This window comes from Nyctereutes procyonoides, unplaced genomic scaffold, assembly GCF_905146905.1.
Source record: "Nyctereutes procyonoides isolate TBG_1078 unplaced genomic scaffold, NYPRO_anot_genome, whole genome shotgun sequence".
Lineage (NCBI taxonomy): Eukaryota > Metazoa > Chordata > Mammalia > Carnivora > Canidae > Nyctereutes > Nyctereutes procyonoides.
In genome coordinates this window covers 7664713-7691271 of record NW_026575028.1, presented here as the reverse complement: position 1 = coordinate 7691271, position 26559 = coordinate 7664713, and the positions used below count along the sequence as shown (strand labels likewise).

At 52.2% G+C, this 26559-nt stretch overlaps 2 protein-coding genes and 1 long non-coding RNA gene across 14 annotated transcripts in view; 2 read left to right on the top strand and 1 right to left on the bottom strand.

The window, feature by feature from the left end:
* Window positions 1-580: 580 nt before the first annotated feature.
* Window positions 581-14119, top strand: LPAR5 (lysophosphatidic acid receptor 5). 6 transcript variants are annotated; one of them, XM_055315357.1, is made up of 4 exons: window positions 581-826; window positions 7951-8064; window positions 8661-8756; window positions 9983-14119. In XM_055315357.1, the coding sequence occupies exon 4, from the start codon at window positions 10205-10207 to the stop codon at window positions 11303-11305; it is 1101 nt and encodes a 366-aa protein (XP_055171332.1). In that variant the 5' UTR covers window positions 581-826; window positions 7951-8064; window positions 8661-8756; window positions 9983-10204; the 3' UTR covers window positions 11306-14119. The 6 variants fall into 6 exon arrangements, with proteins under 6 accessions (XP_055171332.1, XP_055171335.1, XP_055171331.1 ...); XM_055315360.1 differs by lacking the exon at window positions 7951-8064; XM_055315358.1 differs by lacking the exon at window positions 581-826 and having other exon boundaries at window positions 7495-8055.
* On the bottom strand, window positions 5853-24511 carry LOC129503352 (uncharacterized). The gene is made up of 3 exons (XR_008663163.1): window positions 24102-24511; window positions 23676-23807; window positions 5853-6171 (listed from the first exon to the last, which is right to left on the bottom strand). It is a non-coding gene; the product is annotated as an uncharacterized LOC129503352 (long non-coding RNA).
* CHD4 (chromodomain helicase DNA binding protein 4) overlaps window positions 22235-26559 on the top strand; it is a 29315-nt gene continuing 24990 nt past the window's right edge. For 5 of the 7 annotated variants that reach the window (XM_055315351.1, XM_055315353.1, XM_055315350.1 and 2 more), the window contains exons 1-2: window positions 22235-22355; window positions 23222-23399. In XM_055315351.1, coding sequence (XP_055171326.1) covers window positions 23300-23399 — 100 coding nt within the window. In that variant the 5' untranslated portion in view covers window positions 22235-22355; window positions 23222-23299. The remainder of the gene's footprint in view (window positions 22356-23221; window positions 23400-26559) is intronic. The other 2 variants (XM_055315352.1, XM_055315349.1) reach the window with 1 other exon arrangement.

Sequence of the window (26559 nt, the reverse complement as noted above, 5' to 3'; positions counted from 1 at the left end):
GGTGATTAACAGCATTAAAAAAACCTGTTTATTATGGAAAAATTCAAACATGCACAAAAATAGAATAGTATGATGCACCCCATGCACCGTTCACCCAGCTTCAATTATGAACACATGGTCAATCTTCTAATGGCAGGGTAAACGCTCTGAGAAACCCTGTCATAGAGAAACCTGTTCAGCCTAGTGTTTCTCAGACTTATTTGACCACAATATCCTTTTTCATCTATGCTCAGAAACTTTAAGTTGCTTTTGTGTATTGGGCATGATACACCTAGCCTTGTTGAGGCAGGAGGTGATGGGCTCAGCCAGAGGGGCTACCATCTAAGTCCCCCGTTCCCTAGAGCCCACAGCCTAGGGGAGCCAGACAGAAGCAAGGAGGAACGGCTCTGGACAGGGTGTGGCATGGGGCTATGAGTGGCAGGAATGAAACCACCTGCTGGAACCCAAAGAGAGACACCCAGGGGGAACTGGTATAGTACAGCTAGAGGTGGGTGGGTTAGTCATCTAGCATCGGTGAGTGGGTGTGTCAGTTGAACTTCCCGGAAGCTGGGGAGTGTGTGAGCCATGGGTGGGAGCAGGCATTAGTAGGCAAGAGTTGGGGCTGGATTAAGTGCCATTCTCTGCTGGGGTTTCTTCCCTAGCCAGCGGTGAAGGCCACTGAGGGCACTGCTTCCTCTCTCTCCCTGCCCTATGTGGGGTTGGGTGAGTGCAGGGAGCTGGGACACGCTGAGATCTGCCAGGAGAGTGTGTCTCCACCCACCTCAGGAGCAGGTCCTACCAGCCTAGCCCAGCCCAGAGCAGGCAGCGGAAGCCACAGAGAACACAGGTATGGGGCTGTCACAGGTGGGGTTGGACCTTGCAGGGGGCATAAGAGGCAGTGGCCTTCTTTTAGAATGGGTCTGTGGGTGGCGATGGAGATGAGGAGGGCCATGGGCCCTGGAAAATCTTTTTGAATAGAGTAAAAAGCTAAAGGGGGGGGGTGGGAGGTGCCTGGGTGGCTCAGTCGGTTAAGCGGTTAAGCGTCTGCCTTTGGCTTGGGTCATGATCTCAAGTCCTGGGATGAGTCCCACACTGGGCTCCCTGCTCAGCTGGGGGTCTGCTTGTTTCTCTCCCTCTGCCCCTCCCCCACTCATGTGTGCTCTCTCTCTCTCTTTCATAAATCTTAGGGGGAAAAAAACTGTAAGGGGCTGCCTCTGGCAGACAGACCTTTTCAGACCCAGCCAGGGGAGGCACCACACTTGGCACACCCAGGAGTGCCCCTCTGAAGCCCAAAGCCCCCACACTGGACCACCTTGGGGAGATGTGTCTTCCCCTTCACCCCTTGGGCTCCCACTGTTATGCTGAACCCTAGGCTTCCTACAGCCACTTAGGAGGGCTCTGTGGGGATGGTGTCTCTTTTCCCACTCTCAGATAAAACTTAATCCTGGACCCACTCACCCTCTCCCCCAGGCCAAACCCTCTGCTAGATGACAATGAACTAACCTGATTAAACTCCACGAATGAGTTTAGTGGCACAGATGTGTTCTTCCGGTTATCCTTCCCAGCTAACCAAGATGTATTTTAATCGGGTCTTTGAGAAATACTGCTTAAACCCAGTGCATTCATCTTCTATAGGATATTAGACGAGATGGTCTCTAATGTCCCTATAACTCTGATAGAATGTGGCTCATGAGTGGCATGAAGGGGATGAAATTTCCGATATTGAGTGCAGGTGGGGGAAATATTTGAAGGTCAGCAAGGCCTTATGATAACTTTAGATCACAATACTAAGGGCAGCTGCCTACCCATCCCTTATGTTTAGGGTCGCCCCTGTGACAAGAAGGGGAACTCCCACCAGGCTGTATCTCCAGCTTCTTTTAGGGTAAGAAAATTGTAGCCCCAGAGGGAGATGGAGGCAAGGAGTGAGGGAAAAATAGGAACTTGCCTGTACCCATAAGCCTTACCTCCTGGCCATTCAGAGACCCTAAGGCCCAGCTCCTTGTCTGGCTGATGTTCTTGGCCTTCCACAGCCTACTGCCCCCAGAGTATACCCCAGCAGCACAGACCCCTTGTGTGCCCAGGCCCACAAGAAAGGAGGCAGCAGAAAGGGTGAGGGTGAAGCCAGGGGTGTGCAAGAAGTGCTGCCCGAGTTCAGAGCAAGGTCAAAGAGGCCAAAAGCCTCCGGGCTTCTCTGCGGGGGCAGGACCCATCCAGGCCCCAAAGCAAGGGTAAGAGGCACACAGACTACGCAGAGTACAGGGCTGCAGCAGAGGGCTGGTCCAGCCCAAGCGACTTCTCTGGATTGTGACTTTATTTCCTGTTTTTCAAGCTCTTGAAAGCAGGGTGGAGGGACATGGGCAGGTGATGCAAGGTAACATCCACACACAGGGGAAACAAATCACTGAGCTGTAGGCCACCTTTACTTTCTGCTTTTGCCTGGGGGAAAAAATGGGAGAGATGAGATCAGAATACCCAGGGAGGGAGAAGACATGGCTGAGGATGATACTGGAAATGAAAGAAGAGACAGGCTGAGGTGGGGAAAGGTGGAAAAAGGCTGGAGCAGGAATTCTGGCTGGAGAAGCAGAGCAAGCTTGGGACAGGAAGAGGGACAGGGAGTTAGGACACAACACCCCCCAGGGGCCTGTGTCAGATGCTCCTCTCCTTGGGAAGACTGTGGCCCCCTTAGGAAGAGGCCATCCACTCACCATGGTGACATTGTACTATCTCCATGCGGAGACCCCTCCAATGAGTGGGTTCATCCATGTCCTCAGAGCAGCTCTAAGAGCTTTTCACAAAGCCTTCAGACTTCGTTAAGCTTCCGCTGGACGCTCCAGCCTAGTTTGGATCTGTTTGGGGAGTCTGAACATACACGTATTAAGAGGTATAATTGAAAATTAAGCCTGTCTGGGGGTCAAGGGTGTATCCTCCCACGGCCACCCACGCACAGCAGCAGAAGTGGGCTCAGCTAATGTGGTGGTTAGAATCCATACCGTGGGGATCCCTGGGTGGCACAGCGGTTTGGCGCCTGCCTTTGACCCAGGGCGCGATCCTGGAGACCCGGGATCGAGTCCCACGTCGGGCTCCCGGTGCATGGAGCCTGCTTCTCCCTCTGCCTGTGTCTCTGCCTCTCTCTCTCTCTCTCTCTCTCTCTCTCTGTGACTATCATAAATAAATAAAAATTAAAAAAAAAAGAATCCATACTGTGTAAGTGTGGGACATGCTGACTGGCCATGACTCTCAGCTGTGGCCTCCAGAATCTAAAATGAAGTTTGGGGCTGTTCTAGAACAGATTTTCTGGGGCAAGGAGGATGAAATCTGAGATTCCTCCTTTTCAAACTCCTGGAGAATATGAATTACTAAAGAGAGGAGACAGAGCAAGGCATTTGGTTGACGCACGAGAGCGGCCGGTGGAGGGGGGATAGTTGTGTTCATGGAGAGTGTGACAGACAGGAGGAGGGTGGACAAAAGTTATTTCTATCCCCTCACTGCCCCCACCATTCTCCTGAATCACCTATTCCTTTCTCTCCAGCCCTCTGCACTGCTGGTCAGCTGCCAGAAGGGTAGATATCATGGGGAGGTTGTGTGGAGGACAGGGAGGGATGGCCACGACCTAGCCTCCTGCTCATTTTTACTCAGTTTTCACTTCCTGCCTGGCAGAAAATAGCTCTGCCCCTCTGGCTTATCTCAGCAAAGAGCAGTGCCCAGCCCAGCTCAGAGGGCAATGGGACAGGTCCGATAGGCCCTGAGTCTGTCAGGAACCCGGGCCTCGGATGTGAGCATGGAAAGCTGGAAGAGACTCGAGGCAAGAAAGGAAAATGATGTCCCCCCTGCTCTGTGTGTGAGTGGTGGTGGTGGTTCGGGCGGTGTGAAGTGGGCAGTCCCCAGGGCTGTCCCCATAAGCAGGGTGCTTCCTTTGCCCCCGAGTGTTTGTGCGACCCCTCCGTATGGCTATGTGCTCCTGAGGCTGCATGACTCTGTCTGTGCAAGAATATTGTCCCTAAGGCAAGGGCTGTGCCTTCTCTTCCTCCTCTGGCCTTAGCTGTCCGCACCTCCATGCGTGCACATACTTGTGCGTTGGTGGGTGTGTATGTATAGTGATTGTACGTTACCAGGGATCTTGTGTGCACTTCTCTCAGTGTACCTACACCTCTGTGTGTCTTTGCACGTGCATGTGTGTGTAGTGGCGTGCTCATTACCACAAACATGGGGGTGGAGGCTGCTAAGATTATGGGGACCTAAAAAAAAAAGATTATGGGACCTCCATGTCCCTCCTCTCTGGTGAAACGAAGCCCTGGTGTTGGTTCTTTTCTGGGACAGCTGCTGTTTCTTTCTTCCAACATCTTTTCTACAACCTGACCTCTTTCTCAAGGCAGGACTGGGCAGAGATCCTGGGCTGTCCCTCCCCCTCACTGCCCCCCCCCCAAGCTAGTGCCCTCCTTCCATTTCCTGTTTGCCTCCTTTTTGGCAGTTTTCCCCATCTTTGCCATCTGGCCTGGCACTGTGCCCATTCAGCTCCACTGACAGGAGCCCCAGGGAAGCAGGCAGATGGGGTGGGGACCAGGGCAGGGGCCTGGCAGCTCTCAACACCCAGCTTGGGCCATTGTGTGTGTATCTGTCAGAAAGGGATGACTTTTTGACAAAAAGGGCTTCTCCATTTTGGGATCCAGTAACAAATGCATCACCATCATGCTTTACTAAAGGTTTCTTAACTTTACCTATAAGTAGCAGCTCACCTAATACGTTTTTGGTTTCTTTAGTGCTGTAACTTTGTTGACAGAGATACTTGAGATTCTTGGAAAATAAATATTCACTCATTCATTGTCTTTACGTGCCCCCTGGTTGTAAGAAGCAGTTGATTCTTTAGGTAGTGGTTAAGAACGATAAAGTGTTATTGTAATTATAGTGTAAACTGTTTTTTTGAAATTTTAATGCAAGCTGTTTCCAAACAGGCCTTTTAGGGGCCATAGTCTTTTACTAAGTGAATGATACATGTGGACAAGATAGTCAGGAGTGAGATAAGAAGCAGGTGGTGGACTGATACAAGAGATATTATAGCAAGATTACAGGATGGATGAACATGGGGGAAAGGGACAGATTTTCTTCCAGGCGGTCAATGAATGTCACGAGGGCTACTGAAGTGTGTGTGTGCTTGGAAATAAGGCAATGGAAGATGGGGCCCCACCTCACAGCCTTACCATCTAGCTGGGGTTGATGGAAGCAAATAAACATACATAAAACAACCTGAGTTCAAAGCAGCGAAGTAAGCACTTAAGTAGGTAAGAGGACATCATAAGGAGGAACACTCCTGTTTTGTGTGTGTGTGAAAGTGAGTTGAGTCTGTGTTACCAGTGTTTGAAGTTTGAGAAAAAGTGGGCTGTTAAAAAAGTATATTTCATCTGGGCAAATAAGGAAGTAACCTAGTTTTTCTGTGGGCACAGACTCCTTATGGGCAGGTGCTCTGTGCAGCATGCATCCTCATATCTGACCAGCTCCCCAAGGGCAGCTTGGAGCTGGGTTTGAATCTCAAGTCTGAATACTGACTGAGCTCTAGAATTTCTGTTTCCTTTCCTGTAAAAATGAGGGAAGACACCTCCCTCAAAGGGCTGTTGGAAGGATTAAAGACTATGCGTATAAAATACCCTGGGACTGACGTCTGGGTTGCTCAGTGGTTGCCTTTGGCTCAGGGCGTGATCCCAGGGATGAATCCTGAATCTGGGCTCCCCACAGGGAGCAGGCTTCTCCCTCTGTCTATGTCTCTGTCTCTCTCTGTGTCTCTCATGAGTAAGTAAATAAAACCTTAAAAAAAAAAAAAACACAAACCCCTGGGACATGCACTGAATGGTCATAAATGATCACTAGTATTTTTCACTCCACATTTATTGAGGCAGTGGCTGGGGAGACAAAGATGACTAAGTCACAGTCCAACAGCCCTTCCCTCTAAGAGCTCACAGTCTAACAGGAGGGGCAGACTAAGAAAGGACAATTACAGTAGAGGTGGAACACCTATGGTAAACCTGTGTACAAAGTGGAATCCCCCGGAAAGGAAACGACATCTGTCCTGCGGGAAGGGAGGGAGGAAGGCAAGGCTTCACAGAGTCCTAAGAAATGATTGACTTTGCCAGTTGGAGAATGAGAGGAGGCAGGGCATTCCAGGTTGAAGAGCTGGCCCCGCACGTGCAAAAAAGCAGAGTCCTGAGAACATAAGATTGGTGCAAAATTATTAGTTTGGTGTGACTGGAGCAAAGCAACATGGGAGCTGGGGGCATGCATCAGGGCAAGAGTCTGGGTTTTTTTGCTTTTTGGCGTGTTTCAGCCCCACTTAGTCTGATTTTCGTTGTTGAAATTGGTGTTTTGCAGAGGAAATGTTTATTTCCTTTAACTGACCTACTAAACCTCGTACAAGTTTTTTTTTTTTTTTTTTTTTTACCTCGTACAAGTTTTAAACTGCTGGTAGTCATGGTTGGAGGGAGAATAAATGAACAGAAAACCCACAAGAAAATTTCTTAAGAGTCATATTTACAGCCTGGTTGCATGTAAGAATTTAAGCAGTTCTGGGGTGCCTGGCTGGGTGTCAGTGGAAAGTGTGACTCTTGATCTCAGGATTATGAGTTCAAGCTCCTCATTGGGTGTAGAGGTTACTTAAAAATAAAATCTTGGGGTGCCTGGGTGGCTCAGCCAGTTAAGTGTCTGCCTTTAGTTCATGTCATGATCTCAGGGTCCTGGGATCCAGTACCCCTGTTGGGATCCCTGCTCAGTGGGGGGCTCTGCTTCTCCCTCTGCCCCTCCCTCACCCGCTCATGCTTTCTCTCTCTCAAATAAATAAAACCTTTAAAAAAATTTTTTTTAAATCTTGGGGCACCTGGGTGGCTCAATTGGTTAAGCAGTTAAGCATCTGGCTTCGGCTCAGGTCATGATCCCAGGGTCCTGGGATAGAGCCCGGTATCAGGCTCCCTACTCAGTGGGAGTCTGCTTCTCCCTCTGCCCTTCCCCCGCTCATTCTCTCTCTCTCTCTCTCTCTCTCTCTCTCTCTCTCTCTTTCATGCTCTCTCTCTGAAATAAATAAAATCTTTAAAAAAAAAAACATCTTAAAGGATGTCTGGGTGGCTCAGTCAGTTAAGTGTCTGGCTCATGATTTTGGTTCAGGTCATGATTTCATGGGTCCTCGGATCAAGCCTTGCAAACAAGCTGGAGTTGGACTCCCTACTCAGCGGGGAGTCTGCTTGTGAATTTTGCCCCCCCCCATTTGTGCTTGTGTGTGTACTCTCTAAAATAAATAAATATTTTTTACAAAATTAAGTCTTAAAAAAAGATTTATTCCTTTTAAAAGGAATAAATCCAGTATCTTGGGATAATTGCTCAAGGCCTCTGGATGACTTTGCTCCCTCAGATGGCATGTGGACCCCATGTTCACAGCATTATTCACAATAGCCAAAAGGTGGAAGAACCCAAGTAACCATCGACAGATAAATAGATAAACAAAAAATATAAAAATATATATTATTCAGCTATAAAAAAGATTGCAGTTCTGATACATACTAAAACATGGATGAATATTGACAACTTTATGTTAAGTGAAATAAACCAGACACAACAGGACAGATATTATATAATTCCACTCATACGAGATTTCTGGGATAGGTAAATTCAACTTACACAACTCAACACCGAAAAAAACACAAATAATCTTATTTTAAAAATGGGCAGAAGACCTGAATAGACGTTTCTCCAAAGAAGACATCCGGATGGCCAACAGACCCATGAAAGGATGCTCAACATCACTAATCATCAGGGAAATGCAACTGAAAAATCACAATGAGAGAGGCACCTGGGTGGTTCAGTCTGTTGAGCATCTGACTCGATTTCAGATCAGGTCATGATCTCAGGGTTGCGGGATAGAGCTCCATGTTGGATCCCTGCTGGGCGTGGAGCCTACTTAAGATTCTCTCTCTCCCTCTGCCCTTCCCCCAACAGAGACAAGAAATAACAAGTACTGGCAAGAATGTGGAGAAATAGAACCCTCGTGGACTTTTGGTGGGAATGTAAATTGGTGCTACGACTGTGGAAAGCAGTATGAAGGTTCCTCAAGTAATTAAAAATAGAATCAGCATATGATCGAGTAATTGCACTACTGGGTATCTACCCAAAGAAAATGAAAATACTAATTCAAATAGAATAGGCAAATTCCTGGAGACAGAAAGTAGAATCGACATTACCAGGAGCTGGAGGGAGTGTGGGGAGGGAATGGGCAGTTAGTGTTTAATGGGTATAGAGTTGTTTGGGATGAAAAAAAGTCTGGAAATAGTAGTGATGGTCATACAACATTGTGAGTGTACTTAATGTCACTGAATTGTATATTTAAAGATGGTTAAAATGGTAAATATGAAGTTGTGTATATTTTACACACAAGATGGACTTTGGGGGTTAAGATGGCAGAGTAGCTTCTGTGGCATTAGGGCATTAAGGAGGGTGGGATCCTGAGACCATGTCCTGTCCTCGGGCCCTTTCACCTAGCCATATCCTGCCTGAGAGAAGCTGCTGCCTGAGCACTGTGGCTGCCGTGGGCTGCTCTCCCTGTGGCCTTGGCAGTGCCCTTGGTACTTTCTTGCCTCACTGCCACACTCTCTGGACTTCGGGTCCCCTCTGAGCCCTCACTAAAAAACTACTGTCTCTCTCCATCACAGCACCCCAGCTGGGAAGCTCCCTAGGTAGATCCTCCAGGAGAGCACATGGAAATGCTCAACCCACAGCACCTTCCCCTGCCTGGCAGGACTGTGCTGGTATGTGATCGATCAGCCTATGAGAGCCCATTATGTTATTCTCCCCATTTTACAGATGAAGAAATGGGGAGAGTGGTCAAGCAATCGAGCTGAACCTGGGTTGTTCTGACCATAAACCCAGCCCACACAGGAGCAATGGTGGATGTGATGAATGAGGCTTGGATTTTGTACTGTACTAGGGAGTTTGAACTTTATTCTCTAGATAATGGGGAGCCAGCAGAACTGGGGAGTTCCAGGGGAGGTACTCCATCATATTTCTCACCATCTGACACAACACCTATTTACTTGCATTTTATTATAGGTTTCCCTTCAATGGGAGTAAAGTAGATGGGGGCAAGCCCTTTGTTTTTTGTTCAGGGCTGTGAACATGCCCAGAACCTTCTAAAAGCTTCTAAAAAGTTCAGTAAACATCTGTAGAAGAAAGAAACAGAGACATATTATGTATTAGCAGCAACTTGTGCATTTTACACATACCTAGTTTAACAGCCTCATGAAGTAGGAGACACCCCCCCCCCACATACATATACACAAGACCACCTTTTTCCCCAGGTAAGGAAAATGGGGTTCAGAGAGATTAAGTCACTTTTCTGGGGACAAAGGTAAGCAAGTTGGCAGAACCAGGATTTAAACCCAGGCAGTTGGGGATCCCTGGGTGGCTCAGCGGCTGAGCATCTGCCTTCCACTCAGGTCCTGATCCTGGAGACCCGGGATGGAGTCCCACATCGGGCTCCCTGCATGGAGCCTGCTTCTCCCTCTGCCTGTTTCTCTGCCCCGCCCCCATGAATAAATAAATAAAATCTTTAAAACTAAAAAAATAAACCCAGGCAGTCGGACTCCAAAGCCTGGACCTCTAACACTACCCTATCTAGCCTCACCGCAGAAAGCTATTCTGGCCGCATGGAAGGGGGAGGGGGGTGTTTCTGAGGCTGAGAAAAGACTCAAGAGGCTAGCCGGGGGACACCTGGGTGGCTCTGTGGTTGAGTGTCTGCCTTCGGCCCCGGGCATGATCCTGGGATCCAAGGGTTGATCCTGGGATCGAGTCCTGCATCGGGGTCCCCACGGGAAGCCTGCTTCCCTCTGCCTATGTCTCTGCCTCTCAAGAATGAATGAATGAATAACTAAACAAATATATGAAAGGAGAGGGCAGCCAGGTTAGCTAGATAAACATTTGAGGCTTCTACCCTTTCCTTGCATCACCTTGACTTTGGCTTGCCTTCCTCTTCCAGGTCCCCGCGGCTGAGGAAGCGGTGACCCAGAGCACCCCGGCGCTAACGCTAACGGCCGTGCCCCCTGCAGCCCTACAGCCATAGCCCACACTCCCAGGCGCTGCTTGCTCCGCGATGGGCTCTGCGCAGCCTCCGGGCCTCGCCCCGGAGACTGACACCAGGCCGGGGTCCCGGCGTGCCCGCTGATGCCCCGGGCCCAGCTCCTCATCACGCTCCGGTACCATGCTGACCGCCTCCGCCAACAGCTCCGTCCTCCCATGCCCCGACTACCGGGTCACCCACCGCCTGCACTTGGTGGCCTACAGCCTGGTGCTGGCCGCGGGGCTCCCCCTCAACGCGCTGGCCCTCTGGGTCTTCCTGCGCGCACTGCGCGTGCACTCCGTGGTCAGCGTGTACATGTGCAACCTGGCGGCCAGCGACCTGCTCTTCACGCTCTCGCTGCCCGTGCGCATCTCCTACTACGCCCTGCACCACTGGCCCTTCTCCGACCTCCTGTGTCAGACGGCCGGCGCCGTCTTCCAGACCAACATGTACGGCAGCTGCATCTTCCTGACCCTCATTAACGTGGACCGCTACGCGGCCATCGTGCACCCGCTGCGGCTGCGCCACCTGCGGCGGCCCCGCGTGGCGCGGCTGCTGTGCCTGGGCGTGTGGGCGCTCATCCTGGTGTTCGCCGTGCCCACCGTCCTGGTGCACCGGCCCTCGCCCTGCAGCTACGACGGCGGCCGGGCGCGACTGTGCTTCGAGAGCTTCGGCGACAAGCTGTGGAAGGGCGGGCTGCTGCCGCTCGTGCTGCTGGCCGAGGCGCTGGGCTTCCTGCTGCCGCTCGCGGCCATGCTCTACTCGTCGGGCCGGGTCTTCTGGACCCTGGCGCGGCCCGACGCCACGCGGAGCCGGCGGCGGCGGAAGACCGTGCGCCTCCTGCTGGCCAACCTCGTCATCTTCCTGCTGTGCTTCGTGCCCTACAACGCCACGCTGGCCGTCTACGGGCTGCTGCGGGGCAACCTGGTGGCGGCCGGCAGCGAGGCCTGCGACCGGGTGCGCCAGGTGCTCATGGTGATGGTGCTGCTGGCCAGCGCCAACTGCGTGCTGGACCCGCTGGTGTACTACTTCAGCGCCGAGGGTTTCCGCAACACCCTGCGCGGCCTGGGCACTTGGCACCGTGCCAGGACCTTGGCCACCAACGGGGCGCAGGGGGCGCTGGCCGAACGGCTCACCGAGACCACCTGCATCGCGGGGCCGGCTCCCGCCAGCCGAGAGCCTCCCGGGTCCTCCCCCCGGGGGACGCCCTTGACCCAGCGCCGGGAGGACTCGGCCCTCTGAAGTGCCCAACGTGCTGCCGCTCGGTCACCCCCACCTCCCACGCACACGCACACTCGCAGGGTGTGTACATGAGGGAAGCGGATTGGGCACTTGGACTTCCGGGTGGCCACTGCTGCCCATAACTACACAAGAGAACCAAGTGTGGGGATCCAGGGGCACAGGGAAGAGTGACGGTAGAAATGCCTTTACTTTGGTGGTGACGGTGAGGTGAGCCGGGGCAGACCCCTTCCCCAGCCCCGAAGAAGAGTTGCTGTGAGCTTTCCCAGTGCAGCGGCCGGCTAGGACCGGATGACATGCCCTCGGTGTGGGCATGAAACACTGTGGAGAGCTAGTAGTTGGAGCAGAAAATGAGTGTCCTGAATTTAGACCAACCACGGCAGTCTTCGCGCCTCGGATGCCACCCACTCTCATTTCCACCTGGCCTTCCCCTGCCCAGCACTGAGGCATGAGTTTACTGGATGCAGACAGAATTGGTTTCATTCTTGGTTAGTGACTTGTAACAATTTAGACCTGATACCTAGCATGGGGTGTTTGGGGACAGGACAAAACTGTGAGTTAGAGGCTGTTCCCCCCTCCCAAGATTCTGGTCCCTTTAGCCCTTTCTAGGTATCCTTTCTCCTTCCACCCCACCCCGCTTTTGGGACCTCCTCCATTCTAGGTCCTAAATTCTCTCTCTCTGCCTCTGCAGCTTCATCTAGAATTAAGGAGAAAATTCTTTGTACTAAAGTAGCAATTCTCAGACTCTGTTCCTGACCCTTTTACAACTCTTAAAAATCGAGGATTCCAAAAAGTTTTTGCTTATGCTTTTGATACCATAATAGAAATTAAAACTCGTAAGTTTTAGCAACAGAAACACACAAGCAACACACTCCATTAGCTGTGAGAGCAATAATGTCATCACACTTCATGAAGCTTCTAGAAAACACCGTAAGCAAGGAGACTGCACAGGACAAACAACATGGTGGGAGTAGTAGTATTCTGAAAATAACCTTGACCTTGTGGACTTCCTCAAAGAGTCAGTATTAGAGTTCATGTGTAACTTCTTCCCAGGGCATACATATACATTGTTGCTTATTACTGCCGGAAGGGGCAATACTCCATAAATTAAGTGCTAACAGAGTCCCAAAGTTTTAAGGGTTTGCAGGGGGAGAAGTAGGAGCTGCACCTTCAGTGTAGTGCTACCTTGGGTTTCCTGGTGCTGGGGGCAGCTCTGAGGTGCGGTGAAGTAGTCACACACACACACACACACACACACACACACACACACACACTCAGAGGAGGGGTGGGCTTCTCTTCCTGCAGAGAGAAAAGGGAACTGTTGCCACAGCCAGGAAAGAAGTTTCCAGGGAAATAAGTGCAATGGGAGGACAGGAATAGGCTGTCTGGTTCTGAGCAAGCTGGAGGCAAGGAAATGGAAGACTGGTTAATGGACCACCTACTGTTTCCTTCTTCCCTCTTTACCAAGTAGGGCTGGGAGGGGTTGCAGAGTTGGCATCTTTAGGCTCTGCATAAGTGAGGAAGTTGCTGCCATGCGTATGTCCTGTATGCATTTCTGTTTCTGTCTCTAGGTCTTTCTATGATGTGTGTGTGTGCGTGTGTGTGTGTGTGTGTGTGTCAGAGAGAGAGAGAGAGAGAGAGAGAGAGAGAGAGAGAGAGAGAGAGAGAGAGAGACTGTCAGGGTCTTCCCCTGTGTGACTATGTATTTTAGTTTGGAGTAAGCCTTTTGTGTCTTCAAGAGAATGCTCCAGATGGTGATTTACAGGGGTAAAATGACCCCTGGTGGCCAAAGCGGGGAACTGACCCAGATTCCTCCGTGATAGCTTTCAAGTAGAGCCTTACACCATCTGGTGGGAAGATAGAGCCCTGGGCCAGGCCCCCCTGTGGCTCTCCTAGAGGCCTGATGGTTAGCACCTGCTCCATCTTGCTTCATCCTTAGGGTTCAAGACGCATGCCCCGAGAGCATAAAAGGTAGTAGTAGTTCAAAGTCTCAGAACTTTGCCCTATCCAAACTGAACTGAACTGTGTACAGTTTTTAAAAATTACTTGAGTATTTTTATATTCTGGTATCTGAACAAATTCCAGAGTAATAAAAACTCACATAGAAAGTAACATACTATATAACTATTTATTTTTATAGTTTTTAGTTTCTTGTCTGTTCCTCCGCCCCTTCCCCTCAGGTAGAATGTAAGGTCCCTGGGGGCGGGGGGGGGGGATTTCTGTTTGCTTGGTTCTCTGTTGTATCTCCAGCATCTAGAACAGCGCCTCGCACAAAAGAAGCACTTAATAAATATTTTGTTGAATGATGAACTGTTGAGTTTTGGTGTGGAGTAGTTTACTGTCTCGTCGGGGACCACAGAACAAGTCAACAATTACCACTCAAGACAGGATGCAAGAAGGCAGAGTAAGGTGGTGGAAGTTAATTTAGTGGGCATTGGGAAGCTCCTAAAGGTTTCTGAGTGAGGCTCTGCTCACTCTGACATACCATGTGGCATCAGCTGTAGGGAAGTGAGGAAAGGAAGGGGGAAAGGAAGACTGTTTGGGGTGCTGTTAAAATTGCCAAGGAGAGGTGTGACCATGGCCTGTGGAGGTGGATGGAAATGGGTCATCTCCAGTGTGAAATCTCTGGTGTTTAAGCTCTGGTGGGCTGTTGGCCTGCACTCAGTATATCCAAAGAGTTCTGATCACGAGAATAGAGAGGCAGGAATAGATTCGGGAGATGTGGCAGGCAGAGGAGGCATGAACAGAAGAACTTTACGAGTAACAAGGTGTGGAAGTCTAAGGACACCTGTAGCCAGCCACTGCCATTTTCACAGGACTCTCCAATTACCAGATGCACAGTAAGACAGATGCAAGATGGTGGGGGGGGGGTGGAAGTCCAGAGGCCTAACCCAGCATCCTGGAGAGGCTGCATTTGCAGTTTTAGGAAAATCCAAATGGGGGAAATGAGAGCATCCTAGATGGAGGAAGAAGAGCGTTTAACAAGTTTTGAGGGATCCCTGGGTGGCGCAGCGGTTTGGCGCCTGCCTTTGGCCCAGGGCGCGATCCTGGAGACCCAGGATCGAATCCCACATCGGGCTCCCGGTGCATGGAGCCTGCTTCTCCCTCTGCCTATGTCTCTGCCTCTCTCTCTCTCTCTCTGTGTGACTATCATAAATAAATAAAATTAAAAAAAAAAACAAGTTTTGAAAATACTCCCTATACCAGGATCTCAATGTGGTGCTTATTACTATTGATTATATTATTTAGTGATTGGTTATTATAACAAGCCAATGAGTTAGGGATGATCATTATCCCCATTTTCCAAATGAAGCACCCAAGAGAAGCTGGGGTCTGAAAGTCACACAAACAGGAAGAGGCATGGTATCTATTTGGTTCCCAAACTCCCATTCTTTGCAGGACATGCTACCGTATCTTTTCCTTCCTGAGGCTTCCCACCTTCTCATCCTGGCTCCGTTCCATCCACCTTTCTCCTGGCTTCCTTTATCCTCCTCACACAGGCCACCTCTCTCAACTATGTCTCTCACCCTGAATCTGCTGTACCTCTCCGCTCCCTCTTCCTACTACTTCCTCCATGCTACTAACCCATTGACCCTTCGGCACACCTGCCCCAGGTTCCCGCACAGAGCACCGGTGCCCCTGGAGAGAACTGGGCTTGTTCACCGTTCCAGTGTGTTGAGCCCCGAAACACACCCCACTGAGGCCTTAGAAGGGAATAGCTAGGTGGTGGCATATCAGGGCAGGATGGCTCAGCCTTGGTGGAGTTGACCATGACTCCCCACCCTTAGCCAGGAGGTACCCAGCATCTGGAAGGCAGCCCTCTTGCTTGTTCACCAACTAAGCCAAAGAGGAGACCTTCCCCTAGGTCTCCTCAGAGTCTGCTTCCTCTGCAGAATGGTCCCTCCACATGGTGAGAGTAGCTGGGAGAAGATAAACAATAATTGGTCTTGAAATTAAACAAATTTAGGAGAACCAGGGTCAAGATAAGGGGTCCCAGAGGGACAGGGATGCTTCTTTCTTAGCCCTGAACCAAAGGGTTGCCACCAGGGGTCCCATGGAGGAAGTGGGGAGGGGGAGGTTAATTTTCTCACACCACTGGCCTGCCTTCTTCATTCCTTCAGGAGGCCCTGGAGATGGAGGGAGGCTGGGTAGCTCTCACCATGCTATATCCCTTCCAGAGGAGGTAGCACCAAAAAGTGAAGTTTCTCCCTTGGGCTTTGGGGAATCCCAAGGCTCTCAGAACCAACCTGGGCCAGTAGTAATTGCAGCCCTGTCACTTCTTGAAAATGTGACTTTAGCAAAGTTACTTCAACTCTCTGAACCTCTGTTTTCTGCTCTGTGAAATGGGGATCATAGTATTTACTTGTTGGGCTGCTGTGAGGTCAATGAGATCACCTGTGAAAGACACCTGAGAGAAATCCCATAAGGGGGAGCTCTCTTTTCAACACAAGTATGGGGAGGCGTAAAGGAGACCGCGGGGTTGGTAAAGTCTGTTCGTGATGCCCAAGGGGGGTGTTTCTGGAAGACAGCAAGGGCTCCAAGGTAATCCTCACGCAGACAGAGCTCTGCCAGCAATCAGAACCAGGGCCAGGGGATGGGTGAGCAAGGCAGGCTGGGCAAGTTTCCATGGTGCTAGGTCAAGTAGACAGCTTTCAGGGGCAGTGACCGGCCTGTTGCCCTCTGGGGGCACTGTCTCCCCACTAGGCCTAACATCCATCCCACAGACAGAGGAGTGGGTAGAAAAGTGCCTGAAAGGGAGAGGAGAGGGGGCATGGGTTGAAGAACCAAGCAAAGGAGAAAGGGCAAGAGAGGAGGCTGGAGGGGAAGTGAGGGCCCAGGCAGGCACAGGGTGGGGCCGGCAGAGGGGCCTAGGGCAGGAGGGCGGGAGAGAGCCTGGGAGGGAAAGCGCCGAGGAGGGAGGAGGGAGGGAAGGGAGGGAGACCAGCGGCGCTGACACAGCCTCGATGTGTGGAACGGGCTGGGGTTTGGCCCACAGGTCAGGCGTCTGGCAGTATTATGGGATGGAGAGGCCTTAGGAGACAGGGAGAGTATTATGGGCTGGAACAGCCTTAGGAGACTGGGGAGTATTATGGGCTGGTGAGGCCCGGATCCAACTGGAGGCGGGAGGAAGGGGTGCGGGGCGGGAAGGGGGGGTGGTGGTGGAAGGGAATATTATGGGCTGGAGGCCTCCTGCGACCAGAGGCAAGAGTATTATGGGCTGGCAAGGCCTTCGGTGGCCAGAGGGGGGAGCAGCGGGGGATGGCACCGGCTGCATGTGACTGAGGGGGGGGGCCAAGTTGGGGGGGTGGCGAGTGGGGGTGGGGGAGCATATTATGGGATAGCTCTTTGTACCTACTGCGGGGACTGCTTCTCCAGAAGATATTATGGGATGTCGTGTGTGGGAGGGGGAGTGGGGCTGGGGGGATTATTATGGGATGGTGGTGCAGAATGGGGAGGGCCTGAGGAGCTCCTCTCCAACACCCCCCCCACCCCTTACTCTCTTGCCATCCTCCCTAAGGTCTGTCTTCTCTTTCAAACGGCCCAAGGGGAACACCTGAAATCCACCCCCCCACCCCTACCCCGACACGCACACACTTTGAGCACCTCAACCCATCCTGGGCATCCACCCTAACTAGCAGACACCTCCAGGGTGCTCAGGGGGGGAAAACGGCCCCTGGGGAATGGGGAGAAAGCCCCAAAGCATGGTTGGAGTGGCCAGTGGACCACACCTCCCACCTGCACTGTGTCCCCTTGGCTCTCAATCCCCTTGGGCCACTCTCCTCCCCCTTCTCCCTCCACAAAGTGGGGGCCCTTGAGCCTCTTCCCCTCCCCCCTCCCCTCCATTTCCTCTCCAGCTCCCTCCACAGCCGTAACCAGTAAAACAGGCGGCCAGCTATTATGGGATGGCTGCTCCCGGCAGCTCTGCAGGGAGGGGGCGGTCACCGCGGAATGTCTCTTGTGGGTGGCTATTATGGGATGGCCGCCTCTCTTTTTTGGGGGGGGGTGGGGGCTAGCAAAGAGAAGGATTATTATGGGATGTGCCCTGCACAGCTGGGTGGGGCTGTCCTGGGTAGGTGAAGCTCTGGGGAGGGGGGGGGGTGGTGAGGAAGGAAAGGAAGGAAGAGGGAGGGAAAGGAGCTGGGGAGGGTGGGGTGAGCCCTGGAGTCAGACCTGAGGCCTGGCAAGAGTAACTGGCTGGAGAGGTTCTTCTGTGACAGCTGTTTGAAGGGGCCCCTGGGGCAGGCAAGAGTTGGTCAAATCTGAACCCTGGACACCTGGGTCCCTTTGCAGCTTGTCAGCTGCAGGGTGGCTGAGTCCAGGGCCTGCAGCACTGGGCTGGCAGTGAGAATGCCTGGGTTCTGGTTGTGTGGCACACCAAAGGGAGTAGTGCTCCTGGGTGACCACAGTACCTAAGCACTCTCCTCCCCACTTTGTCTTCCTGGATTTGAGACTTGGGACTACAGCTCAGGTAGGTAGGTTGGGCCAGGGGGGCTTTGCAACCTTGCAGTCACACCCAGAGGACAGAGGCTCTGTTGGCTCCTGAAGGACAAATGCCTGGCCTGTCACCACCCCCCCCAAACCCTGCACACCTGCATCCTGTCTAGCCATTAGAATGCATTGTCACTTTGGCTTTTCTTCCCTATGTTGTCTTTATAAACCCCTTTTTCTGACAAAGCAGGAGAACACTGGTCCCTTAGACCTCTTATGTGCAGAGTTTCTGGGGCTCACGCAGAACAGAGATGTAGAGAGAGCATGTGCTGAGAACTCCATGGACAACCCACTCTGAGTGTTATTCTAGGTTCTTCTGTATCATGGGATGGAAACAGAACTCTAAGGTAACCGGCTAGAGAGGCTGTCCCCCTGGGTGCATTAATCAGGAGATTATCCCACCCTCAGTCTCTGTGGGCCAATCATGCTAGTGGTTTATTTGTAATTTATCTGGAAGAGTAGCATGGGGCCAGGATAGGGAGTGGGGGAGTATAGAAGCACCAAGACCACAAAAGCAATAGTTAAACACACAAATCCTAGCCCTCTCTGGAACTCAAGAAGAGACGAGGGGATTCTAACATTCTCCTTGTGGTGGTAGCACGGAGAGGTGGGGAGTAAGATGAGGAAGGTGGTAAGTGGGTAGAACTTGCAGGGATGGGGGCAGAGGGCTGTGGAGGACAAAATCTATCCATATTTATAACCATGGGCACAAAGCTGTGGCTACCCAGTTATAAAACTCTCTTCCTGGTTTATATTATGAATCACTGTAGTAATGTGGTATACATAGGAGAAGAAAAGGCTAAGGGCCAGATGGAGATATTACAGAAGGGAATTTGAGGCCCAGAGACAAGCTGGATCCCCGAGAGAAAAGGGGGGAGAGAGGAAGGCATAATAGATCTCCAGCAGCTCTACTTGCAAAAGAGAATCTTGTTGGAAGAAGGTATACCCACATTATGGTATCTTAAAAGAGCTGCCTCCTCTCCCCTAAGCAAAGAGTACAAGGTTCATCTTTAGTACTCAGAGAATCATGGGAGAGGGTTTGCACAAATGGATGGGGCCCAATCTTGGTGTCATGAGAATTGAATGAGGGAGGCTATGACAGCCTTACAGAATGGGGGAAACAGCCAGTACACCCATGGACATGGCAAAAGGGTGGTCTAGGCAGTTAAGTCAGGTAGGAGTTGGTGAAAAGAAGTATCCACATCACTGGTGCTCTGCTTGGAAGCAAAGGGATAGTAACTTTCTTTCTTTTTAAGATTTATTTATTTATTCATGAGAGACACAGACTGAGAAAGAGGCAGAGACCTAGGCAGAGGGAGAAGTAGGCTCCCTGCAGGGAGCCCAATGCGGGGAGGGGGGGGGGGGGGGGGGGGGGGGGGGGGGACGGGGACGGGACACCATCTCGGGATCTCAACCTGAGCCAAAGGCAGGCGCCCAAACGCTGAGCCACCCAGGCGTCCCGGGATAGTAACTTTCTTGAAGCAAGTTCTTACCTCCTGAATTTATTTCTCCTTGCTACATCTCCAGCCCTGGGTTCCTAGGCAAGGGCAGAGTCCTCTGGCCAGGCCCCTTCTCTAGGAAAGTGAGATTAGAAGAGCAATGCAGTGATGGTGTGAGGTCTATCCTATTCACTTCTGATTAGGAAGGCTCCTCCTAGAAGAACATCCCAGTTTTTCTACCAACTGTCCCACTGCCATAGGTCTTGGATTTGTATGAAAAAGGCACATGAGAACAAAGAAAGGCATTATCTCTGCCTCAGGGGTCAGGGGCAGCAAGGCAGTGGTGCCGGGACATTGGTTCTCATTTGGGTCCTGGCTCTCTGGGGATCAGGAAGAGGGAAAAGTGACAGATTTATGGGTGCAGGCTCTCTGAGGGCTAACACGTCTTAAGATTGAGCTCTTGGACTTTCTAGGGCTGGGTCCCCAAGGTACTGCAAGATAGGCCCAGTCTGGGAAGTGGAGGGTACATATTGGAAGACTACCTTGCAGCATAATTGAATGAAGGAAGCATCCTGGAATGTTGACTTGTGGTGAATATTTTACATCAAAAGGTTTTTTTGGATGGAGCATGGGGCCTCAACAAGATAAGAATGTGGGCAGTTGGAAGTATGAGACTTCAGGATACAAACAATCCAGGTTAAAAATGTCCAGGACAGGGATGCCTGGGTGGCTCAGCAGTTGAGCATCTGCCTTCAGCGCAGGGCATGATCCTGGAGACCCGGGATCGAGTCCCACATCGGGCTCCCTGCATGGAGCCTGCTTCTCCCTCTGCCTGTGTCTCTGCCTCTCTCTGTCTCTCATGAATAAATAAATAAAATCTTAAAAAAAAATGTCCAGGACATTGAGGGTCAGCATAATTTGGTGTTCAAGAATGAGGGTAACAATTCTGGTGTGTTAAGAGTCTCTCAAGAAGGAGGCACATGATAGGATACTATAGGATTTCAGAAACTCTGGATAGATGGACATTGCTTTCCAATCAAAATCCCTTAGTGTGGTAGGGAACAGAGAGGAGATATCTTGGCCACCCATCTATATCATCCTTTTGGAATACTTTCTAGCCTATAGAAGGACTATCAAGAACCTCTGTTGGGATCTGATCTCTCCTGAGACCAGTTGGGATTTATTTTATTCTCTGTAACAGGAAATTGGGAAATAGCACTGAGCAGTGTTCCCTTGACACCAGACATTCTATCTTGTCTCATTGTTTGATGAAGGGAGGCACCTGTGGTCCTTGCATTCCCTGTGGTGCCCACCTTGGTGCCTTACTAGGTATGCTGGCAACATCTGTTAAATGAACATGAGTAGCAGTGAGTCGAGGGAGAGTGGGTCTTGGATCTTGGCATATATATTATATATATATATCCTCATGTCACATCATGGTGGGATGTCCATCCATGGGAGTGGCCCAGGTGTGTTGCACCACCTGACCTGGAGAGGTAGGATGAGGTGGGAGAAGGACTGCTGAAATGTTGAGAAGTAGGCTAAAGACTCCCTTCTAAAGATTGGAGTTTATTAAGATTAGGGGAAGCTGTGGGGTGAATTAAACTTTATGTAAATGGTTCATCTGGTCAGCCTGGTATTTGGCTGGTCTTACTCAATATTTAAGAGCTGGAGCTGGAGGTAAGCATCTGGAGAATAACTGGATTTGGGTGGGATTGGGTGGGGCCCTAGGTTGACTGGCAGTTCCTGAGAGTCTAGAAATGGTCTGAGGGAAGGTAGGGCTTGCCCTAGACATCAAGAGGCTTTATGCCAGGATACTGCTTTGGCCCAGAAAGGGATAAAGGTATGTACAGGTTGGGGTGGGCACAGGGCAGTGTGGGTAGCAGCCTGCTTCACAACCTTGTGGCTCTGGGTGTTAGAATAGACCTGACAGCCTGAGGAGGTGGGGGAGGTATGAATGTGAATATTATGGGATGCCTGGCTGGAAAGGTATAGGGGTGGTGGCTGGCGATGAAGCATTATGGGATGTGCTGGGAGTATTAGAGTATGTCTGGTGGACCTCGGGCTCCTTGACATTACTATGGGATATCAAGGTGTGGGTGGGAGAGTAAAATTATGGGATATCTTTCCAGCGTTAGAGGAAAGGAGATTGGATGTCCATCTGTAGGGTGACAGTAGGGCTGCCGATCATTAGAGGATAGCTCTTTGACAGAGGAGAAGAGGTTATTATGGGCTGTGGAGTTAGAACGCAGGTATGAAGGCTGAGGGTGGTGGTGTGAGGATCTAGACCCTAGTCTGCAGGGGCTGAGGGCAGCTCAGGCTAGGGGGTTGGTTATTATGGGATGTCAGGATAAAAGTGGGAAACTGATTATTACGGGATGTGTGTGGGAGGAGGCCGAAGTGTCCGTTGTAGTACTGGGGGGGGGGGGGCGTTGTTTCTGACTATTATGGGATATCAAACTGGGGGTGGATGAAGAGTGGTTATTATGGGATGTCTGTGGGGGATGGGGAATGAGTATTATGGGCTGTGAGGCTTAAGTGCTGGGAGGGGTGCTTATTATGGGATGGCCATGGGGAAAGAGAGGTGACGAGTTATTATGGGATGTTAGCAGTAGGGCCAAGAGTGAAGAAGTTGGCAAAGGATGGCTATTATGGGATGTCTGAGGTGGGGAAAGGGTTAGTTGCAAAAGGTCTGCAATATTATGATATGTCAACAACCTTAGCATATAGGTGTATGGAGTGTGTGTGTGTGGGGTGGTGGTGGTGGGGTGTCCGTGTGTATTATGGGATGGCCGGAGGTGGGTGGTTGCCCGGGTGACACGCGCGCGCGCGCTCGAAGGGGGCGTGGCCAATGGTTGCCGGAGCGACGAGGGGGCGGGGGTTGCCCGGGAGACCTAAGGAGGAGGGTGGCGGTAGTGGAGGGGGGGTTGGAGTTGGTTGAGGTTATTATGGGCTGTCCGTGGGGGGGCGGGGCCTGTGCGGTGGGATTTCCCGGCCGGTGTTTCGGGCCCTTTAAGAGGCGACGCCGGAGCCGGAGCCATTTTCCCCCCTTCGGCCGCGGCGAGGAGGAGCCGGAGCGGGAGTGACACCGGGCCGGACCCAGCGCGACCTGCGGCGGCTCCGGGGTGAGGAGAGCGCGGGGTTCCTAAAGAGACGCCCCTCTGAGCCTGACCAGCCCCCAGGCTCATCCCTGCATCCACCCCTTCCTCAGATGTCCGGGACTCGCGGACCGCCCCCTGCCCAGAGGAGCCGACCCTTCCTTTTCCTTGCCTGCAGGGCGCCCTGCCCCCCCCACCCCCGCCCTAAGCCGGCCCGAGTCCTGCTCCCCGCGACTCCCACCTCGGGCTTGGTCTCCCACAATGCCCGGCGCCCGCCCCCTCGCCCTTTGCTCACTTGCCCCCCGGGACACGTGGCCCGGCCCCCTGCCCGGTGGGCGCTCCCTCGCCCCCCGCGTCCCAGCCTCCAGCCCCCTGGAGCGCCCGAGCCTCCACGCCCCCTCGGCCCCGTGGCTCCTCCGGAGAACCTGAGTTGTCCCAGAGGACAGCCTTTGGAGAGCTGCCCTGTCTGGGGACTGGCCCCTCCCCAAGCGCAGGGAGGCGCCCCCCCACCCCCAAGTGACCTTGTGTCCCCGAGCGCCTCGCTGCCTGCCGCCTCCCCCGACCCCCCCGCGCCGCGGCCACTCGGGCCCCCTTCCCCCCGACATACGCTGCTTGGTCCAGCCTGGTTTCTCCCCCTCCCCACGCCTGCACCAGCTTGCCCTCGGGGGCGTCGCTCCCGCTCATCTGGGGGCTCCAGTTGGGGAGCCGGCTTCCGGGCTGCCCTCGAGGAGTGTGGAACTAAGTTCAGCCTGAGTGGTTCGGGTGCCCTGCTAGGGTGGCTGGGGTTGGGGGGGCCGCTTTGGTGGTGGGCGGAAAGAGCGGGTGGGTGTGGGGGAGGGGGACAGTGCGCGTCACTGACTGTTCTCTCTTTCTTCCCCCCCTCCCCCGCACAGTGACTCGGGCCAGTGTAGAGGGCCCCAGGCCGCAGGCAGGAGCAGCTGGGCCAATTCCCTGGCCGGGAGCGGAAGGGGATGGCGTCGGGCCTGGGCTCCCCGTCCCCCTGCTCCGCGGGCAGCGAGGAGGAAGATATGGATGCACTTTTGAACAACAGCCTGCCCCCACCCCACCCAGGTAAATCTTCCCCAAGGGCCCAGGGCAGGAAGGAGGCATTTGGGCCCTCCCTAGCGACTCTGGTGAGGCAAGGTTGAGTTTCTCTCTCTCCGTGCAGAGTCTGAGGTGGAGGGCATCCGAAGGGAGTGGTTCCCTTCTGCGGAGCTCTTGTGGGAGGGGGTGGAAGCCATGTGCCTCCTGGGCTCTGGGACCGAGATGCAAGCTTGCTGCACTGTCTGTTTTAAGGAATGCTATGCAGTTCCCAGTTGAGGGAGCCCTCTGGTCTGGAGACCTTACCTTGTGTGGGTCCACGGAGGAATGCAGGTGGCTGGGACCCCTTGGAGGCGGGGTGGGGGTTCGGGTGGGTGTTGAGGATTGCATGTTGAAGACCAGTCCGGCATCTGTGTTAGCAGGATCCTGTGGTTGCTGCTGTGGAAAGGAGAGAGGGAGTGCTGGTTACTCTCTATCTGATTATTTTTAGCTTCTGATCAGTTACCGGTTTTCTGTGGTGTCTCAACTGTGAAGTTTGAATTGCGCTCCTCAGCTGGGATGTAGAGAGCTTTTAGCAGGCAGATTGCTGGAATGTTTCAAATGGGGAAATGATGGGGGCTTGGGGTAGGATGTCACACCCTGAAGGATATACTAGGGAGGGGCAAAAGAAGGGAGGTGACACCCGGGGCACCCCCCCTCCCCCTTCCCATAGCAAATGGACATAATACAGACTTTTTTCCTAGAGGCTTCTGCTTTGGTGCAGGGAGCCTAGGGTTTGGGCTGGTGTCATGAAGTGTTTGTGTAGGTGTGTTGGGGGTTGTTCTGTGTTTGTGGGTGGCTCCTGGGACTGGCCAAACCCGTATGGTTGTAATCATCCTGCCTGATTGGAGAAGCTCTTGTCTCTCCTCAAATGGTGATTGATGTCATGCATCTGAGTGGATGTCTCTCTCTTGTCTGTCTTTCCTTTTTTACAGCCCGTAGCTAAGTCACCTACTTGTTTCCTTGACCTTTTTTTCAAGCTTCTTTTTTTTTTTTAAATGTCATTTCTTTATCCTTCTGCTTGTCTTTATTTTCGCTTTAATTCCGGAGCCTGCTGGTCATGTTTTTGTTTCCCATCAAACATCTTTCACTTCTGCCTTCTCTCTCCTTAGCTGTAGCAGTAAGTTGAGGAGGTCTGGGAAAGATGTTCCTACATTTTGGTGTTTTCTAAGTTGGAAGTCTTCAAGTCTTAGTTTGAAACTGAGGCCACTTAGTAAAGGGGTCAGTCTTGTTGCTGAGTCTTCAGCTGTTGGGATGAGAAACTTAGGCTCGAGTCTCATCACTGTGTAGACCAAGGTGGCAAATTTCTGTACTGTTGCCCTAGGTGGGGGTGGGGTAGCAGCTTTGGTAACATGATCTGACTCTCTGTGAGGGGCGAGAGAGAAGTAGTAGTGCTGTCCAGCCAATGTTGGTTCCACATTTTGGCTTCCCATTGGCCCCTTGGGCTGGGGCTGCCCCTGTGCTGATTGGGAGCAGTGCAGGCTCCCAGGGTGAACTCTGCCCCAAGCTGTAGCATGACCCAGTTTTTCCACTTGCCACACCCCATTTCTGCCCCTTTCCCAAATCTTCTTTTATGTCTCAGCCACTTTGAATGTTGTCTCGGTGCATTATCTGCTTGAGAAGTTTGGGGGTCTTATGTGGATGGGTGTTCCCTTCACCTGCACGGGTTTGTCCTGGTATCCAGCTTTCACGGAGGTGAGGAAGATGAGGAACTGAGAGATGTGACTTATTAGTGAGGGGGATGACATGGGGGATTGCTTTGAAGAAGCCTTAAGAAAATGGTTCTTTCTGGTGAGATCCAAGCTGGTGTTCCATTCCCAAGAGAATGGGAGGGGCTTTCATATGCCTGGCCTGATCCTGGGCTGAGTGGGGGGAGGCTGATGGTGCTTTGTCAAGCTTAATGTCTCATATTCCCTAGTATCTGCCTTGCTCAGGAAGGGCGGAGCCAGAGCATTTTAGGGCTAGTTCTGGGAGTCAGGGGCGAAGAGAAGAGAAGGAAGCATATTGTCCCACACTGTCCAGGTGTTGCTCTTCTTTTCTCCGTGTGAACATCACATATGCTGGATAGGTGGCTACTTCTAATCTGTGAGAGGTAGTTTAGGGTCTATGGCTTGGACTCTTGGGGAGGTAGGTGGTGAGAAGGGAACTGAGTTGTGGAGACTTCTTCTGGCCTCCCATTCCTCAAGCTAAATTTTTTGGGTATCAAAAATTCAAGAAAGTTGTATGCTGTGACCACAGCTCCACTGAGCCTTTGTTAAATCTTAGTTCTGATGTTTGGAAAAATAATTCTGATTGAGGCAGTAACCCAGTCTTTCTTGTAGTATTACCCTTCATGTTTGTCTTGGGTTTCCTTGCCTAGGACATTAAAGTGGCTTGTTGAGAACTGTGTCATCCCAAAATAGGTGTTAGGAGAAGTGGTATGTGGACCTGGGGCCAGGTAGCAATTTGGGAAGTCTTGTGAGGGTAGTCTTTCCTCGGCTACCTCTCTCAACCCAACCCCCTCTCCCCTGCTACTTCCTGTCCTATGTTGGCAGCTGGGTGCCCTGGGCTGGCTTCTGCGGTCAGGAGCCATTTTCCCTCTCCTCAGTGGGTGAGGCACTCCCTCCTTCTCTCCACTCCCTTCTCCACTCCCGCCTCCCAGGGCGGGGGTGGCTTAGGAAGAAGGAGAGAGAGGAGGGAGGAGGGAGTTGGTGTGAATGTGTGTTAGTTACAAAGGAAGCTGCTCCTGGCCTTCTCCTCCCCCTGTGCCCCTTCCCACCTAGCCCTGCCCAGGAGCTCTCAGTATTACCCTAGGCTTTGTGTGTGCTCCCAGCCAGGGAAGGAGGTGGAGCCAGATGGGAGGAGGATGGGGGTGTGTGTGGAGGAGATGGTGACAGCTGGGCTGATTTGGGCCCCTGGGGAGAAGAGGCTACTGACCCAGGAGAAGCTGGGGAGGAACAGTAGAGCTGGAGATGGGGAAAGGAAATCATGTTTGGGAGTGGGTGTGATATTGGGCGGACAACTGAACCTGGGGCTTGAGGATTCTGGTGGTTTTGAGCAGTGATGACCCAGAGTGGGTAGTCAAGGGTGTGGTTTCTGGGCCCCCTGCACTGATAGGCTCTTTCATTTTCATTCCTTGCTTTGTAGAATATTTGGTGGGCAGTTAGAGGAG

Bases quoted from the DNA above. Each gene is read 5' to 3' on its own strand.
- LPAR5 (XM_055315356.1), top strand. From the start codon at position 10,205: ATGCTGACCGCCTCCGCCAACAGCTCCGTCCTCCCATGCCCCGACTAC.